Below are 20350 nucleotides of genomic sequence, written 5' to 3'. Positions count from 1 at the left end.
ACTAAATATTTCAGAACTTCCTATCTCAGGGTTCAACCAGGTCTCAGTCCCGAGAATAATTTGCGCGCCACACGCTTCCTGGAGGAAAGTAAATTCAGGAACTTTATTCCGAACACTCTGAAAATTTACTGCTAATATCTTGATAGCTGAAGTGTCTTTACAATGAGCGCGTCCTGATTTCCCTGCCTGCACGTCGACTGGTGAGTGTTCATCAGGACACCTCGCACTACTGCCTAGCCTAAAAAAAACCCATGTGCACGCCACAAGTACTCTGCTACCCGAGTAGCCGCTTCCTTTGTGTAGTGTAATAAGGTTTGAATTCCGAGAGATTTTCATAGAAGGATGTGAATGGGAATAAATGCATGTATTTCCAATCTACACTGCTGGACTAAAAAGTTAAACACTCACAAGGGGATGAGCACACAAAATGAAACTTCACAGGTTTGGAGGGTATGTGATGTTATTTCAGCGATTACAATATGAAGCCAAATTTGTAAGTAACATGACGTTGCTTCCTCTCTGGTCTGCACGCACGCATTGATTCGGTTGGGAAGGCTGTCATAAAGCCACTGTATCCTCTCCTGAGGCAAACTGGCCCACAACTGTTGTAACTGCTCCTTGATATCCCGAGTACTCGCACTAGGGCAAAGAAGACGTCCAAGTTAGTCAGACCCATGTTCTACTGGGGGCAAATAAGGGGTTCCTGTTGGTCACTGAAGTACCTCAACTGCACGCAGATAGTTCGTAGATATATGTGCCACGTGTGGACGAGTATTCTCCTGCTGGAAAATGGCATCACGATATTGTCGTATGAAAGGTAGGACAGGAGGACGCAGGATAACATGGCTACCGATATGCCGTCTAAGTTCCCTCAATCACAACCAATCATGACCTGAAGTCGTATTCAGTGTCTCTCCGCACAATGACGTCAGGAGCATCACAGCTGTGCCTGTCCAGAACACTGGACCTCTTCCCATTTCGCCGCCATACTGGCCGATAATAGTAATCCGCGGTAGTGCCGAAGCGCGAGTCATCTCTGAGCACAAGCTGACGCCATTCGTCACCAGTCCGTGCTTCTCGTTTGCTGCGGCGCTCCATACGCAGTCGTTGGTAGATAATGTGAGGTTACGATCTCCTTGATACAAACTACGCTCACACTCCATGCAGTGGTCAGAAGTCTTCGACCAGAACCTTGGCGACGATTATATCTGCCGTCACGTTCCCATGCAGTCCAACATCGGACCACTGTAACAGCCAAAGGCACCACAAAACTAAATGTTGCACGACTCAACGATCCGGCCAAATGGAGACCCACGATGAAGCCCCTTTCAAACTCTGGTAAGCGCTGATAGCGGTATCTCATGCTATTACTCGGCGTCCCCTGTTCTTCACAGTTATCACTCAGCATCTGACACGGTTCACGTCCCTTATACACCCTATCAGGGTTGATAACAACACTACTGGAGTCTGGTGGCCATTCTATGTGTCACAGAGAGTGGCATATCTGATCATTTGTAAATCCTGCGATGATGTATACGAGTACGAAGTTACATTGACATCCGACCATGTCTTGCACCGCTTCATTTTCTTTTTTCTTCTGGCGGCGTATAACAGAGCTCGTAAGTTGGACCCTCAAAACCCATGACCTATATTAGTGACGTAGATTTCTTGTAGAGTTTTGTAAGATTTGTCGTAGTCTCGTAACTACGTACGATGATGTTTCTGAAATTTGAACAACTGATATGTAGGAATCAACTTGGTATCGCCATGTACCACTTATGTGAAACCCAGATTGCCCTCTTCATTCGAGAGATCCAGTCTGTAGCTCGTGGTCTAATGAGTAGCGTTGCAACCTCTAGATCACGGGGTCCCGGGTTCGATTCCCAGCCGGGTTGGGGATTTTCTCTGCTCGGGGACTGGTTGTTTGTGTTGTCCTCATCATTGCAACATCATTATCATCATCATACCTGACTGTGGACTGTGAAAAAAATTGGACTGTGTAAAAATTGGGATTTTGTTCAGGCGCTGATGACCGCGCAGTATAGCGCCCCACAAACCAAACACCATCTTCATCGAGAGATCGACGATGCAGTAGATCGCGGAGCTAAGATTGATGCTGTTTTTTCTGACTTGTAGAAAACCTTCGATACAGTTTCTCGCCGTCACCTTCACCTAGTAAACAAAAGACATACCATACCAGACCAGGAATAGAAATCAGTATGTCATTCCCAATGGGCAGGCGAAGGTGGCGCCCCGCGTACCTCAAGGCAGTGCGACAGAGTCGCAGATACGTGTAAATGACCTCATGGATAAAGCAGCTGACTCTACGAAGCGGTTCGCAGACGACACATTTATATACCGGGAGATGACGTCATTAACGGCTTGTTACGAAATTCAGATATATAAGCGGAAGAACAGCGTCTGGTGTAAGAGTTGCCAGCGTAAGTAAATGCAACGTAATGCTCTTAAATAGACAAAAAGATCCGATAGCGAGAGAGTGTTGTGAAGAAACTGCAGTGGGAAAAATTACAAGGAGGACGACGTACACCACGGAGAGCCGTCTAGCTCACAACTGTCCAAAATCAGTCAGGAAAACTGTTACCTTCGCCCAACACACTTCTCATGCAGCTATAAGATGTTCCCGTCGTGCATACTACCCCAATTCATACCCACTGCGCATTTAGAAAGTAAATATAAATCATAGCTTTTTAGCACGGGCCTGAACCTGGATCTTCCACAGTATTATAGCAGTACCTCATCCACTGCATCACGTGTTTCATTTTCGGACGCAGAACACGAGGTCGCAGCGACAACGGAGTGTAAATGACTCATGCTACCACATGTGGAGCTGTGGTTACATGGCCCTTTTTTCCTTTCTTCTTTCATTGCAAAGCGGAAGTTCCTCGTGAAGGTGAAAAATTGTAAGTTGATTTCAGTTTTCAAGAAGGAAGAATATTTCATTTGTCCAAGTTTGACAAAATATTAGTTCTTGAGGAACATTACACTAGTGTTTGAAGAAAGAAGAAATTTATTTTCAGAGGAGTAGAAGTCTAGTTTCGAAACTAATTAATTTCCAAGTAAATAAGGAGATGGTAAACGAAACCCGGTCGAGGAGGCAAAATTGTTGACGGCGAGGAAAGGCAGTACAGAAGACGATAAGCTGTTCAAATTAAAAAAGAAACAAAATTTAGAAAAGTGCTTAAGAAGAAGAATAAAAATATCAACGAATGTAAGAAACAAACGACAATTCCTAGTTTTTTTGTGGCCGTATTGTCAGCAATTGCCCTACAGTTATGAAGATATTTTTAATCGGTCGGTGAAACTGTAAGAAAGTGCATGTTTGTGTCACCAGATGCGTTTCGTTTTATTGATAGAAAATACCACCATGTACTGAAACGTATCTGCATTCTGGCTTCCTTTCTAAATCTAAAAACAGCTCGTTGAAATGGAATGAAGAGTCAAATGAGCATAGAACATAGACTTACAGTAAACCATAGAAATATGAAGGTAATGAGTAGCAGTAATGAGATCAGCAAGTAACTTAACATCAAAATTGGGGTCCACTTAGTAGAGAAATTGAAGGACGCGTGACGTACTAATCGAGGAGGACATAAGGTGACTAGCACAGGCAAAGAGGGCATCCCTCGCAAAAAGAAGTCTATCAGCATCAAACATAGTCCTTAATCTGAGGAAGAAATTTCTGAGAATGTGCGTTTGGAGCACAGCACTGTACGCTAATGAATCCTGTTCTGTGGAGCACTCGGAAAACAAGTTACTAGAAGCGTTTGAGATGTGAATTTTGAAGCGTAACAGATCGCCTTGGCTTAAAGCGATGTGTTACACCTTGATCTTTCAATCCGACGAATGATGTCCCCGATTTTTAAAAGGAATTTTCTTTTCAGCGTTCCATACCTCAGTTGGTAACAACGGAACCCTTGTAGGAGCAAAATGTTCAAATGTATGTGAATTCCTAAGGCACCAAACTGCTGAGGTCATCGGTCCCTACACACGAACACACACACACACACACACACGCACACACACACACACACACACACACACACACACACACACACATGCCCGAGGGAGGGAGGGGCTGCGCAGTCCGTGGCATGGCGCCTCAAACCGCACAGCCACTCCGCGCGGGCTTATAGGAGCTGTCTCTCTGTCAGTCCGACTGTTCAAAATCCCATTACTCAGGAACGGGTAAACGTATCAAGCTGAAATTTATGTCAGATTATTAAGGTCTACGGACTCATGGCTACGTAAAAAGCGGAGCTTCTAAGTCAGAGCCGGCCGGAGTGGCCGAGCGGTTCTAGGCGCTCCAGTCCGGAACCGCATGACCGCTACGGTCGCAGGTTCGAATCCTGCCTCGGGCATGGATGTGTGTGATGTCCTTAGGTTAGTTAGGTTTAAGTAGTTCTAACTTCTAGGGGACTGATGACCTCAGATGTTAAGTCCCATAGAGCTCAGAGCCATTTTTTTCTAAGTCAGCGTAGTCAAAAGATACAGCCATTTATGTCACATATTTTGATACTAGCAAACTCGGTCATCAAAATACACATTGTATTTTCCGTCGACCTAGAACCGTGGAATTTAACTTTGGAGAAAAGCGTGCGTGATCGCTATCCACCTCCTGATCGCTATCCACCTCCATCATTGTTATCTGAACTTGCCACTGCTATGCAGGAAGAACAGCACAGGATTCCCTTGAAAACTAAACAGGACCTCTAATTATCCACTCAGAGACGAATGGAAGCTGTTTTGAATGTCAACGGTTCTCCTACACCGTAGTAGGCATGGTACTATGTTGTGTGTGTGTGTGTGTGTGTGTGTGTGGTCTTTCCATATTTTTGTCCACCCCCTGTAGGTTACAAATTAGTAATGAGATGGGTATATATGCAGCCCGATGTGCCGCCCCACACTGTCAGTATGGGCTCTTAAGACAAAAAGTTTGACGATCACTGTTCTAGTGCAAAAGTTAATTGTTAAACTCTGTAACTAAATATCTCATAGAACAGGGTTTCATTGTGGTCTTATCCTTACCGATTTCCAGCTTCTGAATATTACATCAAGATAATCACTAAGAAAATAGACATTATTTTCGATTTTCACACGTAAACAGTGACTCTTAGATTTTTTACATCCAATAACGACGTTTCTGAGATGCAAAAAAAAGAACACCTAAAATTTTCCTCAATACATATACATCAAAAAAAGTTTTGTATCACCCTGGATCTCAGAACTCCTGAAGATAGACGTTGACTGTGGATATTGTGTCACAGACGCAGTCCTTTCGACTGTTCAGAGATGTCACTAAACCCGCCCAAAGATGTAAACAACCATGCATAAGCAGTGCCGATAAGACGGAGGGGGTCCGACAGCCGATCAGTTCCAGTCATTCAACCAGGAAGGAGGTACACGGCTGGTGTTGTCTGTAGTTCAACCATGCCTAGATGGTCAATACCGCGGTTCCATCGCTTCCGCATTGTTACTTTGTACCAGGAAGGGCTCCCAACAAGGGAAAAGTCCGGGAGTCTCGGAGTGAAGCAAAGCGATGTTGTTCGGACATGGAGGAGATACAGAGAGACAGGAACTGTCGATGACATGCCTCGCTCAGGCCGCCCAAGGGTACTAATGCAGTGGATAACCGCTACCTACGAATTATAGCTCGGAGGAACACTGACAGCAACGCCACCATAATGAATAATTCTTATCGTGTAGCCACAGGACGTCGTTTTACGACTCAAACTGTGCGCAATCGGCTGCAAGAAGCGCAACTTCATTCCCGACGTCCATGGCGTGGTCCATGTTTGCAACCACGACACCGTGCAGCGCGGTACAGATGGACCCAACAACATGGCGAATGGACCGTTCAGGATTGGCATCGCCTTCTCTTCACCAATGAGTGTCGCATGTGCCTTCGAACAGACAATCATCGGAGACGTGTTTGGAGGCAATCCGGTCACGCTGAACGCCTTAAGACACACTGTCCAGCGAGTGCAGCAAAGTGGAGGTCCCCTGCTGTTTTGGGGTGGCATTATGTGGGGCCGGTGTACGCCGCTGGTGGTCTTGGAAGGCGCCGTAACGGCTGTACGATACGTGAATGCCATCCTCAGACCGATAGTGCAACCATATCGGCACCATATTGGCGAGGCATTCGTCTTCATGGACGACAATTTGCGCCCCCTATCGTGCACATCTTGTGCATGACTTCCTTCAGGATAACGACATCGCTCGACTAGCGTGGCCAGCATGTTCTCCAGACATGAACCTATCGTACATGCCTGGGTTAGATTGAAAAGGGCTGTTTATGGACGACGTGACCCACCAACCACTCTGAGGGATGTACGCTGAACCATCGTTGAGGAGTGGTACAATCTGGACCAACAGTGCCTCGATGAACTTGTGGATAGTATGCCACGACGAATACGGGCTTGCATCAATGCAAGAGGACGTGCTACTGGGTATTAGAGGTACCGGCGTGTACAGAAATCTGGACCACCACCTCTGAATGTCTTGCGGTATGATGGTACAACATGCAGTGTGGGGTTTTCAGGAGCAATAAAAATGGCGGAAACGATGTTTATGTTGATATCTATTCCAATTTCTGTACAGGTTCAGGAACACACGGAACCGAGGTGATGCGAAAGTTTTTTTGATGCGTGTAGTATTTATGTGAACAAAAAGTAGCCTATCAAGATCTTGAAGGGGTTACACCAAATTTCTCTCTCCCTCTTCTATGGAAATGATATTGTACAAAAATTTGTCCCAGAATGGAACTTGAGTAACACATCGTCTCAGTATTTCATTTACGTACATTGGCATTCGGACCGTCACTAAAGACTTATCATTTCGCCATTTATCAAAGCCGCGCGGGATTAGCCGAGCGGTCTCAGGCGTTGCAGTCATGGACTGTGCGGCTGGTCCCGGCGGAGGTTCGAGTCCTCCCTCGGGCATGTGTGTGTGTGTTTGTCCTTAGGATAATTTAGGTTAAGTAGTGTGTAAGCTTAGGGACTGATGACCTTAGCAGTTAAGTCTCATAAGATTTCACACACATTTGAACATTTATCAACGAATTTAGCTTAAGACATAGTGAAATTGTAGCTAATGTGCAACACATCCATAGTAGATTAAACGGATAGATCTTTTAAATAAAATAAAACGCATTATTCACTCGTCAAATTCGAGCCTTGTCCTACCTATAACAGAAGAGTGACCTGATTTAAACATATTTTAAAACGTTGTACTTCTACAGGATTTTAACTGCCACAAGCCTACTCAACTTATATCGAATATTTCAATATACTTCTATTATAGAGCAATAAATAGTCAGAGCGCTTTGTATTTCGTTACATTTTAACACCAAATACATGGGCTTACTTTAGTGTCACGTAAGTTTGTCCCTACTACTTCCACAGCTACAAAGAGTCAGAAGGCGCCCCTCACTGTCTCACAGAACAATAGTTTCACGAATAACAGACCACGAGCCGAGTGTAAGCGTGCAGCTGGGAAATCACTCCAACTGCACGAACCTAAGTAGCAGAATTACTGCGCAACACGAACCGCTACCCCCCTTACGGCTTGTAACATCGCAATCTAAGTTTCGATGTGTAGCTATCTGTTTCCTCCCTGAAATTCCTCTCTCTCGTTCGAGTATTATCGTGTACCATGTCTAATAAACGCTCTATGCTGAACAAAGAATAATTAAATAATACTTCGCAAAATATACTGTCCGTCCCAGGGGCTATTTCTCTAAATTAAAAACTAATGTACGACAATGTTAACGTTCGTGTCCATGTAGTGTCTGAATTTGTCACATATCTTTTGTTAGTTCTTGGATCGATAAGTGCTACCGATTTTTCTTAGCTTAAAGATATTTCTCAGTATATTAGTTCCTTTTCTGCATGTTCAGTGTCTATTGTTTTTCCCAACGCTAAGGGTTCTAAAGCGCAGAGGCTCTCAGTTTGGGTCACTGACGTAACGTCTTTTTTTAAGCTTTCTTATTGCAGGATTTTTCGTTAGCTGTAATGCCATCTCCACATTGCTGACACTAACTCTTTGTACTTACGTCTACATCATTCCAATGTACCGCTAAGGAAGGTGCGAGCATACGGAATAGGTTCTGAAGTGTGTGAGTGGCTCGAACACTACTTCAGTAATAGAACCCAGTATGTTCTCCTCGATGGCGAGTGTTCATCACAGAGAAGGGTATCGTCAGGAGTGTGCAGAGAAGTGTGCTAGGATCGCTAATGCTGTCTGTATACATAAATGATCTGGCGGACCAGGTAGCCAGTAATCTGGGTTGTTTGCTGATGATGCTGTGGTGCATGGGAAGATGCCGAAGATGAGTGATTGTAGGAGGATGCAAGACGACTTAGACAGCATTTGTAGTTGGTGTGATGGTAGCTAGCTCCAAATACAGAAAAACGTACGTTAATGCGGATGTGTAGGAAAAACAAACCCGTAATGTTCTGAGACAGCATTAGTAGTATCTTGTCTGACACAATCAAGTTGTTTAAATATCTGGGTGTAACGAAGCAAAGCGAAATGAAATGGAACGAGCGTGTGAGAATTTTGGTAGGGAAAGCAAATGGTCGACTTCGGTTGATTTGGAGAATTTTAGGGAAAGTGTGGTTCATGTGTAAAGCAGCCCACATGCAGAACGCTACTGAGTACTGTTCGAGTGTTTGGAATCTGTACCAGGTCGGATTAAAGGAAGACATCGAAGCAGTTTGTAGGCGGGCTGTGACTCTTCAGGCTTTCCCGACGGATCATGTGCAAATTTCTCAACTGTATCGACGAAATACGAGGTGCATTCAAGTTCTAAGGCCTCCGATTATTTTTCTAATTAACTACTCACCCGAAATCGACGAAACTGGCGTTACTTCTCGACGTAATCGCCCTGCAGACGTACACATTTTTCAAAACGCTGACGCCATGATTCCATGGCAGCGGCGAAGGCTTCTTTAGGAGTCTGTTTTGACCACTGGAAAATCGCTGAGGCAATAGGAGCATGGCTGGTGAATGTGCGGCCACGGAGAGTGTCTTTCATTGTTGGAAAAAGCCAAAAGTCACTAGGAGCCAGGTCAGGTGAGTAGGGAGCATGAGGAATCACTTCAAAGTTGTTATCACGAAGAAACTGTTGCGTAACGTTAGCTCGATGTGTGGGTGCGTTGTCTTGGTGAAACAGCACACGCGCAGCCCTTCCCAGAAGTTTTTGTTGCAGTGCAGGAAGGAATTTGTTCTTCAAAACATTTTCGTAGGATGCACCTGTTACCGTAGTGCCCTTTGGAACGCAATGGGTAAGGATTACGCCCTCGCTGTCCCAGAACATGGACACCATCATTTTTTCAGCACTGGCGGTTACCCGAAATTTTTTTGGTGGCGGTGAATTTGTGTGCTTCCATTGAGCTGACTGGCGCTTTGTTTCTCGATTGAAAAATGGCATCCACGTATCATCCATTGTCACAACCGACGAAAAGAAAGTCCCATTCATGCTGTCGTTGCGCGTCAACATTGCTTGGCAACATGCCACACGGGCAGCCATGTGGTCGTCCGTCAGCATTCGTGGCACCCACCTGGATGACACTTTTCGCATTTTCAGGTCGTCATGCAGGATTGTGTGCACAGAACCCACAGAAATGCCAACTCTGGAGGCGATCTGTTCAACAATCATTCGGCGATCCCCCAAAACAATTCTCTCCACTTTCTCGATCATGTCGTCAGACCGGCTTGTGCGAGCCCGAGGTTGTTTCGGTTTGTTGTCACACGATGTTCTGCCTTCATTAAACTGTCACACCCACGAACGCACTTTCGACACATCCATAACTTCATCACCACATGTCTCCTTCAACTGAAGATGAATTTCAATTGGTTTCGCACCACGCAAATTCAGAAAACGAATGATTGCACGCTGTTCAAGTAAGGAAAACGTCGCCATTTTAAGTATTTAAAACAGTTCTCATTCTCGCCGCTGGTGGTAAAATTCCACCTGCCGTACGGTGCTGCCTTCTCTGGGACGTATTGACAATGAACGTGGCCTCATTTTAAAACAATGCGCATGTTTCTATCTCTTTTTAGTCTGGAGAAAAAAAAGCGGAGGCCTTAGAACTTGAATGCACCTCGTATTATGGGATTTGCAAATAGGATCCGACGGCAAACTCGAGAAGATTATTTGCATTGGCGGGCTATTAAAGTTTTGCTGATAGATTCGAACAACACGCAAGTGTTAACTGAGATGCTTCGGGAACTAAAATGGGAACCCCTGGAGGCAAGACGACGTTCTTTCCGAGGAACACTACCCTGAAAACTTAGAGAACCGGCATTTGAAGAAGAATGCACAACGATTCTACTACCACCAACATACATTTCGCGTAAGGAGCACGAGGAGAAGATACGAAAAATTGGGCGCATACAGAGGCGTATGGGCAGTCGTTTATCCCTCGCTCTATTTGCGATAGGAACAGGAATGGGAATGACTAGTAGAGTTACAGGGTACTCTCCGCCGCGCGTCGTACGATTTGTATGTTTGTATTTATGTTTGTAGATGGAGATGTAGAGTGTTTCAGTTGAACTGCCAAGATTGTTTCTTCCACTATTCTATATGTTGATGGATTTCATACTTTTCTTGAAACTAGTGATAAACTTTGTCTTCTCAAACGATATCTGTTGGCCAGTTTCTGACGCTATCTCTTCCAAAAAAATTTGTGTCACAGTCCATTCAGTACGCTCTGATCACAGCATGAGGTCACCAAAACAAATGCTAAAAATGTATTTAATGCCATATTAAGGTGCTTTTTCCTATTTTTTGATATTTCTGTCAAGGATGCAGCTGAGAAATAGAGGATTTATAAACATATCTTGTCTCTTCCGACAAAAAATCTCAATTTTCGTTTTCGCTGATGTAGGGAAACCATGCTCCTCCCTGTAATGACTCCAGTATGCTAACCACTGTGCCATCTCGCTAGGTAATGTGTTCTATTTGTTCCTCCAACCGATCATGCAGAGTGTCCTCTGGCAGAAGATACGTCTGCAGTTACTGACATCAGTTTGGTTCCCTTTTTCTAAGCAACGGATGTGTTAGTGCACATTTTTAGTCTCTGGAGATCTTGCGCGTGTAGCACATTTCTTGCACCAGCCGTTTATAGGTTGTTGACTGTTTTCTTGACTACTTGATTTGCGTGTTTCCACAGTTCAGTTGTTATCGAATCTTCCCCAGGCAGTTTATCGTTCTCCCGCGCCGTCTGCTAATTTCGGCTTCGTCTGGAGATATTGAATCGAAGTAGTACAGAGTGTTTTTTTGGCAAACATGCATGTGGGCTGGAAGCAGGGCAATGTTTGTCATCCGCCTGCCTCTCTCCCCTCTTCCCATTTCCCACTCCTCCGTTTCTCTCTAAATCTTGGTCTGACCATTAGTGTAGCTGGAGATCTAGGTTAGGTTGGAAGTGATAAACAGTTTGCGAGTTGGCGAGACCAGCGATAGTCAGTACGAAGTAATGTTTGTGGTAACAGATTGATCTGGGGCGTATACATCGCCACGGTTCGAAGGTGGCAACATCCACTCCATATTAAATACAAGTCATTATGGCAGTCCGAGAACTCTACTATCCTCTATTCCCTTTTCATTTCAATGAATAAAATTTATTGCTTTCCATATTTCGTTGCAATCTATTACAGAGGCTTCAAGTTCATGTATGGAATGTGGCAATCGACGTATAACACACCCATAACTATAACATTTGCACAAAAAAACAATAGGTAACTGGATATTGCAACTGAGGTGGAAGAAAGAGGTAGAAGAAAGAATACGTCACAGATGTGTCCCATTGTTTCACATAGCGGTCTATGTCAATTGGAACCATGTTACGCGAAGAAACGATTGTTAAGAGATTATTATTATAAATACAAAGCAAATAATCTCTGTCGATATCATTGTAACACAAGTTCGTAATAAGGCACAGCAGGCCATAAAAGACCACAATATGTGAATATAATACTTGTGCCAATTCGAAAACGTAGGCTTTCCTGGCGTATGCTACTCATGAATAGCTCTCGGGTTTGCAGCCGACTGGCAGTGATATCTCAACACTCTCATTCGGCTGGAAACACGAGAGCTTTTCATCACGTAAAATGTCATTTAATAAAGCAGATATAACTAAAGAACTAGAAAGAAAAAAATATCAAAGGATCAGAAACAACGAAAAAAATGTTTTCAGGAAGAAACTACTAAGTTTAGAAGGTTTTCGCGGCAGAAAAGTAAGAATTGAAGAAGAACATTGACAGAAATGATATCTGGCTTTCCACAGGGAAGTGTTATAGGCCCTCTGCTGTTTCTAATCAATATAAACGATTTGTAAGACAATGTGAACAGCCCTCTTAGACTACTTGCAGATAATGCTGCAGTTTACCACCTAGTACGGTCATCAGAAGATCAATACGAATTACGAAATGATTTAGACAATGTATCAGTTAGATGTGAAAAGTGGCAATTGACAATGAACAATTGAAAGTGTGAGGTTCTTCTCATGAGTGTTAAAAAGAATCCCTTAAATCTCGATTACACGATAAATAATACAAATTAAAAAAAGATTGTCGATTCAACTAAAAACCTAGGGTTCAAAGTTACGAGCACCTTAAATTGGAACCATCATACAGAAAATGTTATGCGAAAGGCGAACCAAATACTTCGTTTTATTTGTAGAGCACTTAGAAGATGCCACAGATCAATTAAAGACACTGTCTACACTGCGCTTGTGCGTCGTCTGCTACAGTATTGCAACGCTGTATGGTATCCTTACCGGATAGTATTGAACGGAGGACATTGAAGAAGTTCAAAGAAGCGGCAGCTCCTTTTGTATTATCGTGAAATCGGGGAGAGAATGTCACGGACATGTTAGGCAAGTTAGGATGGCAATCTTTAAAACAAACGCATTTTTCGTTAGAGCGAGATCTTTTCACGAAATTTCAGTAACAATTTTCTTCTCCGAATGCGAAAATATTTTGTTGATCCTCGCATACATGTGGAAAAATAATCATCATAAGAAATTAGAGAAATCAGAGCTCGTACGGAAATATTTAAGTGTTCGTTTTTCTACGTATTGATCGAGAGTGGAATGGTAGAGGAATAGGTTGAAGGTGGTTCGATGAATCCTGTGCTAGGCAGTTAATTGTCAATAGCAGGGTAATCATGCAGATGTAGATCAATGGATATGTTCCTTTAGTTAGGTCGTGCCATAAATTTCGGATGTGGATGTAATAGGTGTAGACAGAAGAAAGCAAAACATGGGTAGAAAATGAAGGAGCACTGGAAAAATAGAGAAAAAAGCAAATAAAAAAGAGGCACTGAAGTAGCTACGTGATTCCAGTTGGTCAGCACGAAGGTAAAGAAAAGTAGTAGTATTAGGACGATTAGGTCACGAAGATTCATAGTGGAATCCGACTGGGAACAAAAAACAAAGACCTCAAAGTCAATTGCCTAGCTTTTGCAAATGATATGGTCCTCCTAGCCAAGACTTGGGAAGAAGCCAAAGCACAGACCCTCGAACTACAAAAACAAGTTGAAAAAATAGGTCTCAAAATCTCCTTTGAAAGACCAGAATAGTGACAAACACGGAAAAACATCAAAACATGTTAAAGTTGGAGAACAAAAAATATAGATCGTCAAAGAATTCAGTTATCTTAGAGAATGGATCAGCTGGAACGCTCTCTAGAAAAAAGCAATAGAATCTAGAAGTAAAGTTGAACTCGCCTTCCAACTCACCCAAAACATATAACAAAAAATCTCTTTCGTGGAATGCAAAAATAATACATTATAATACGGTAATCAAACCAGAGCCCTGTATACAGCTGAAATCTTGTCCATCACCAACCATAGCCCATCTGAAAAGCGAAATATCAAAGAAAGGAAGATATTAAGAAAAATCCTTGGTCCAAGATTCGACAACAAACTAATTCACATTAAAAATGAAATCCTTTACCAAACTACTGAAAACTCTCAGGCCCAATGAGGAAAAGAAGAACGGATTTTTGTGTACACATCCTCAGAATGAACCCATATAGATTCATAAAAAATTTTGCCTGCTTCTGCAAAAAAAAAAAAAAAATGGTTTACGGAAACGGAGAAGGACTTAAGAGAACTCCAAATCACAGAAAATACGCTTATAGATAAAACTGAAAAAAATACAAGAAAAACAGGATCCAAGTCAAAATGAAAACCAAAAGAACAATCCAAATATCATAAGATGAAATGAAAGAAAGGTCAGGAAGAATGGAGAGCAACAGTGGCCTATTAGAAAGGCACAGAACATCACAAGTTGATTTCTTGACGTACCCCATCGTACGGTGAAACGATAGAAGAAGAATGATGATTGTGTTCTTCAAAGTTAAAAAATAAACGCATTTATTGCCAGTGATCTATCGTCATGTCCGCCTCTGGTAGCTGAGTGGTCAGCGCACCGGAATGTCATACCTAACGGCTAGGGTTCGATTCCCGGCTGGGTCGGAGATTTTCTCCGCTCAGGGACTGGGTGTTGTGTTGTCCTAATCATGATCATTTCATCCCCAGAGACACGCAGGTCCCCGAAGTGGCGTAAAATCGAAAGACTTGCACCAGGCGAAAGGTCTACCCGATGAGAGGCCCCAGCCACACGGCATTTGTATTTCCATCTATCTTCATGCGCGCATGATCCTCAACGGTATTGTTATTTCCAGTTTATAAGTGCTAGCAGTTTTCTCCCTATAGACTGGGCAGTGCGGTGTGGGCTCGTGACAGCGTGCGCCTACGTGCATAACCCAAGCCTCTGCTGAGTTCTACGAGGTGGTGTGGTCGTGTTGCAGGGGCGGCGGCGAGGGCGGCGCCGCAGGAGGAGCAGCAGCTGGTGTTCCGCAGCGTGCCCACCACCGTCAAGACCTCCGAGAACGACACCGTGCTGCTGCCCTGCTACGTCCACAACCTCGGTGAGTTCACTCGCCCACAAATCCACTCACTCTTTCTTTTCATCCGTTGCGTTCTGTCATAACGGAGGACCTTCAGGGATGTGAATGGTGCACGCTGTAAGTAAAGTGAAGCCCTGCTTTCTGGCCGTCGTGGGTCAATCGACAACCACTGACCACCCTGTCATCCTCTGCTTATGGCGTCATTTGGATGCGGTGTGCAGGGACGTGGGTCATCACACCGCTCTCCTGGCTTTTGTCAGCGTTCCAGATTTAGGAACTGGTACTCCACACTCGAGTAGCTCCTCAATTGGCATCACGAGACTGAGTTCTTCCCATTCTCGACCGCCTACCAAGCAAAAATCCTTGACAGTACCGGGAATCCCCATTTAGCCGTCAGACACACTGACCACTGAGCTGTACATTAGAAGGGCACTAAATCTGTAGACTATAAGACTTACCTAAAAGACACATATCCGCACCATCCTCACGTAGACAAATGTTGCAGGCATCTTTGCCGTGGCCAAGTTTTATCACTTCCTCCCAATGTTTGAATCTAATGCATTCCGCCTCCATTTCTCCCGACCCCCGTATTCTTTACCAGCTGACAAGGATCGTACACCATCATAAACACATGAGATAGCTTTGCCAGTCTTGTCACAATTAAAATAGAATTCAGACATCATTGTATCCCTAATTCTTGAGAACCCTGACGGCTTGTGTCACCACGTCCCATCTTTCTTACTTCTCCACATAGACCATAGCTTTCCGTAACGTTATTTCTATCCCCTTTTCCATCCAGAACATGAAACCATTCCTATTAACTTTAACCTACCCTAGTCCTTTCACTCCAAATAAATGCTCAAACCAATACCTTCCTTACGTAACTACAATTATACACGCCTCCTACCGCTCTACTATTGATTCTTATCAGTACTCTTTCAAGATCCTTTCTCGTATATCTTGCCCACTCCCATCTGCTTCCAATCTCACTCCTGGGAAATGTTACTGGGAGTCGTCACGACCATTATTGTTACAGGTCTGAAGACCACATTCACCATGCCATCAAGATTGATATTATCTTTTTTCCTCCTTATGAATGTTTCTATGTACTTAATTACTTTAATGAAAGGCTGAAGAGCCCCAGTATAGTAACAGTAGCCCGCCCGTCAGGAATATAACTAACAAATAAATAAAACAGTCTTCGCACGGACTAAAAAGATAATTATTAAAGTACCTCGAAATTAAAAACACGCACACACACATACACAAAATGCACAGCTGTCCCAGAAGCATTAAGCAACTTCTATTTGCTACTGCCAGCGCCTGCCAAAGTCTGCGCACATACAACAGCTCACAGGACCAACGAAGTTTACATTCCGATGAGGAGAGCTCTAAGCAGTTTCAGTCAGCTATGAGTTTTTAGTCATCCCGTTCGCACGATACGAACTGGAACTCATTAGGCAGGTGCAGGTGATTGAGAATACATGAGTGTTGTTTGTACAGGATAGCGGAACGCCATACAGTCATGAGTCTTTTCAATGTTTATGGGTAGAAGCTCAGAGGGTAGGCGCTTGTTGTATATTGATACAAAGGTGAAGCAGACGTAGTGTTGCATCGATTTAGCTTTTTCCCCTTATTGTTATTTTAATTCTAGTAGGTGGGTGACCGGTAGAGGATATTGTTGTACTCTCTTTAGCTGCTTTTATGTCGTCTCGTTGTCTCTGTAGAGCTGGACCATGGGTGGCCGGAATCCTCGTTCTATAACACCAACTGCACGCAGTTAATAACTGAGTTCTTTATTCATAAGTAAAGAGCTACTTAAAGTTCCATGTACTGAGCTACAAGCTCTCTTCTGTATAGTACACGTAGCCTCAATGCTGCTGAAGAAGTCCGCTATGTGATGCTTGTCTCTGTGCTAGAGCCTAAGTCTGCGGCTCCGTCTCGGTGATAACCTGGAACTCCACGGCGTACAGGCTCCAACTAACTGGCTAACTAGAACGAACTAACTCACCAACTGGGCGTAACAGGCTCGAACTAACTAACTAACCGGCCCAACGGTCCATGGTGGCGATCCTAAATACTGGCGGCTGGCTGCATGTTTCCAGCGAATCTTGTCGTTGGCTTCTATAGATTCTCTCGTAACCTCTATGCTGCATGATGTGTTGGCGCCAGTGTACGCCAGCACACCTACACCACTCTTCACCTGTAGTGTTACATTGTTTACAGATGAGGCACCATATAAAACATTTAAGAAGATAATTTGATTCCGAAACCAAACGCATGTGACAGCTGAAGGCATATCAATATTTGAAGGGAACTTATTTGAGAGTTAACGATGCATAGATGTTATAATGATGCTGCTGCAATGGTATAACGATGATGCTAGTGGTGTATAAAGCTGTAGCTTTTTCCATTAATAACTTTCATTCCCCTAAATTTAGAGCAAACTGTTCGGGACTGATCCAGATACCAAGCCAGCTGGTAGTAGGCCAGAGGAAATCCTAGTTGGGAATATTTTGTAGGGAATTTCCAGTTCTGTCATTTGTCTTTCTACCAAAGAAAACCTCCCAAAAATCTTGGTCAGAACTGGGAATTGAGCCCAATTTTATTTTTCGGAAAATATGTTCCATCGAAAAATAACGAGGCTTAGTATCAGTCTGTAAGCTATTCGTGAATGTGTAACAGAGTGAAGTCGATTATTTAGTCCACGTCTTCAGTGTTCCTATGTCGATGCGTGCTACAAGACTGATGGATCAGTATCCCTCCAGTGGTCATTCGCCTAATTATTGTGTCAGTGTGTTCCAGAGATGCTGTGCTCAAGCTAGCTTGACGGACAGTCCATCCTTGTTGCCGACCCTGAACACGATGTTGCGGTTTGCAGGGGAGTCGACGGTGCGCTGGTGGTGGTCGGGGCGGCTGGTGGCGGACTCCGGGAACCCGTCGCTGGAGTCTCCGCCGCGCATGCGCATGTGGCCCAACCACACGCTGCAGGTGGAGCGGCTGACGGCGGACGACACGGGCGAGTACACGTGCGAGGTGGTGCGGCCGCACCCCTGGGGGCCCGTGCGCCAGCAGCACGCCATAGAGGTCCTCTGTGAGTAGACCACCAGCGCCCTGCTGTGCGCGAACCCACTTACACAGCGTTGATGTGACTCGCAACTCTCTAGTTTAACTTCAGCGTTTCACAGTAACAACACAAACCTGAATGAGCAGGTGTACTTAGAGTCATACAGCCACTGGGAGGTTGCATTTCATATCAAAATACCCTCTTTACACCTTCACCCACATCCAGTTCACTACACACAACAATCAAAACCTTCTGTTCAAAATGGCTCTGAGCACTATGGGACTTAACTTCTGTGGTCATCAGTCCCCTAGAACTTAGAACTACTTAAACCTAACTAACCTAAGGACATCACACACACATCCATGCCCGAGGCAGGATTCGAACCTGCGACCGTGGCGGTCACGCGGTTCCAGACTGAAGCGCCTTTAACCGCACGGCCACACCGGCCGGCTAAAAACTTCTGTGTGAAGCCAGAGGATATGTAGCAGGATATGTAGGAACAGCCATAATGTGTGAATATTATGGACTTAGTTTGTCAATGAGACACTCGAAATACCTGAGTGAGTTGGAATGGGGCATGTTTGCAAAAATTGGTTCAAATGGCTCTGAGCACTATGGGACTTAACTTCTAAGGTCATCAGTCCCCTAGAACTGAGAACTACTTAAACCTAACTAACCTAAGGACATCACACACATCCATGCCCGAGGCAGGATTCGAACCTGCGATCGTAGCGGTCGCGCGGTTCCAGACTGTAGCGCCTTTAACCGCTTGGCCACCACGGCCGGCGCATGTTTGCAGGGATCCACATGTTCCTTAGGGGGATTTCACGAGAGCTGCGTGTCCACAGACTCGCTGTCAGTGGTCACATTGTAAAATGGTAACGTCAGTGGTGCACTGAACTAAATCACCACCGTAAAGAAGTTAACTCTAACGCGTACTGTACGGATCTGTGAACAGACGTCGTTGTCAGATATTGCAGTAAAGGAGGGGTCCGTCAATAGGCGACAGGACTCGGTTTTCACGGTCATGCTGTTGACGAAGTGGTGGCAGTCTGTACAACGTAAAAGAATAACTGAACTGAAAATTGTTTGTACTGGGTCACACATCCAGTACACTACACACACCAATCAAAATCTTCTGTGTGAAGCCAGACTATGCACCAGAGGAAATTAATTACCTGGTGTAAAATATTGTGGTCCATTAATGGAATTAATGTAAAAAAATCTTTCCCGGAACACTGTGAATTTTGCTGCGATTGTGTCGCAACTCGTGTAACTGAGTAAGTTCTATCTCGGTCAGGTGACGTGGTATGTGGCTTCTTTTGGCCACCGTTAAACATGCACGTAGTTTATAAAATCCACTTTTTCATCCATGTACTACCGGAAGGTATTTTGATTCGTCAAATTGTTACTAAGATGGCTCTAACGGTCTTTCACGTCTACATTCGGCAATTAGACTCAATAAACAGTTATATTTGAATGTCCTTATGCACTGCTAGGAAGCGCTGACGGTTTGTGTACGTTTCATCGTGTTAGGTACCCGATTTTAGTGACAGTGAAATGGGTACGGTTGCCGGATAGAAGAGAAATGAGAAGAAAAAGACTGTAAGGTGCATGTTTTGAAAATTTCTTATTCCTTCCTCATTGGCGGACATAATGTGGTTGTTTAAATTTTGAAACAGCTATGTTTTTGTCATTTGGTTTATGTTGAACTGGAAATATGCGTAGGAATGCTTCTGGGATTTGACCAAACTTCCAAACTTACGGGTGTAACACACGCGGAACTACTCTTCTACAAGGTGGTGGTACGCCGAAAACTGTACTTGCGTGTTGCAGCACCGTCGCGACGGGGGGCGGGAGGGGAGGGGGGGCGCAAAAATCCCTGGGGCCCAAGCTTCAGGTGGGAACGGGTGGGGGGGGGGGGGGGGGGGAGGCGAAAGACTGTGTCATGGGTTCACATCCTCCAGGGAGCTCAGCTCATATCAGACTGCTACTGTAGAATAAATTTAATATAATACAATAAATAAAAGAACATTACTCCATCACCAGCATAGTCAATCTAAGAGCTCATACTTTCCAGTTTAATTCTTCGTTTTTATGATTCTTACAGGCCAGTTGCATCCAATTCTATTTCCTGTTTAATCTTGAATGCACAACATTTTCTTCAGAATCGTGCGCTAAAACCATCTTGTGATGGAGTCGAAAATACGATTTCTTTAAATTTTGTTGGAAATCCTACCAAAAAAGTTTCCCAACAAATATAGATGACAACAGCTACGAAAAGTTATAATGTGGTAGGGTTGCCAACAACGTTCAAAGATAAGGTAATTTTGGGTCCATCACAAA

The 20350-nt window shown here is 44.1% G+C and overlaps 1 protein-coding gene across 1 annotated transcript in view; it reads left to right on the top strand.

Moving 5' to 3' along the window:
• The window catches only part of LOC126456074 (limbic system-associated membrane protein-like), a 222467-nt gene that overhangs the window by 138038 nt on the left and 64079 nt on the right, over positions 1-20350 (top strand). Inside the window, exons 2-3 of the mRNA XM_050091828.1 lie at positions 14839-14958; positions 17819-18031. Of these exons, the coding sequence (XP_049947785.1) occupies positions 14839-14958; positions 17819-18031 (333 nt within the window). The remainder of the gene's footprint in view (positions 1-14838; positions 14959-17818; positions 18032-20350) is intronic.

Source organism: Schistocerca serialis, chromosome 2 (assembly GCF_023864345.2).
Source record: "Schistocerca serialis cubense isolate TAMUIC-IGC-003099 chromosome 2, iqSchSeri2.2, whole genome shotgun sequence".
Taxonomy (NCBI): Eukaryota; Metazoa; Arthropoda; class Insecta; order Orthoptera; family Acrididae; genus Schistocerca; species Schistocerca serialis.
This window is presented reverse-complemented; position numbering and strand designations above follow the sequence as displayed.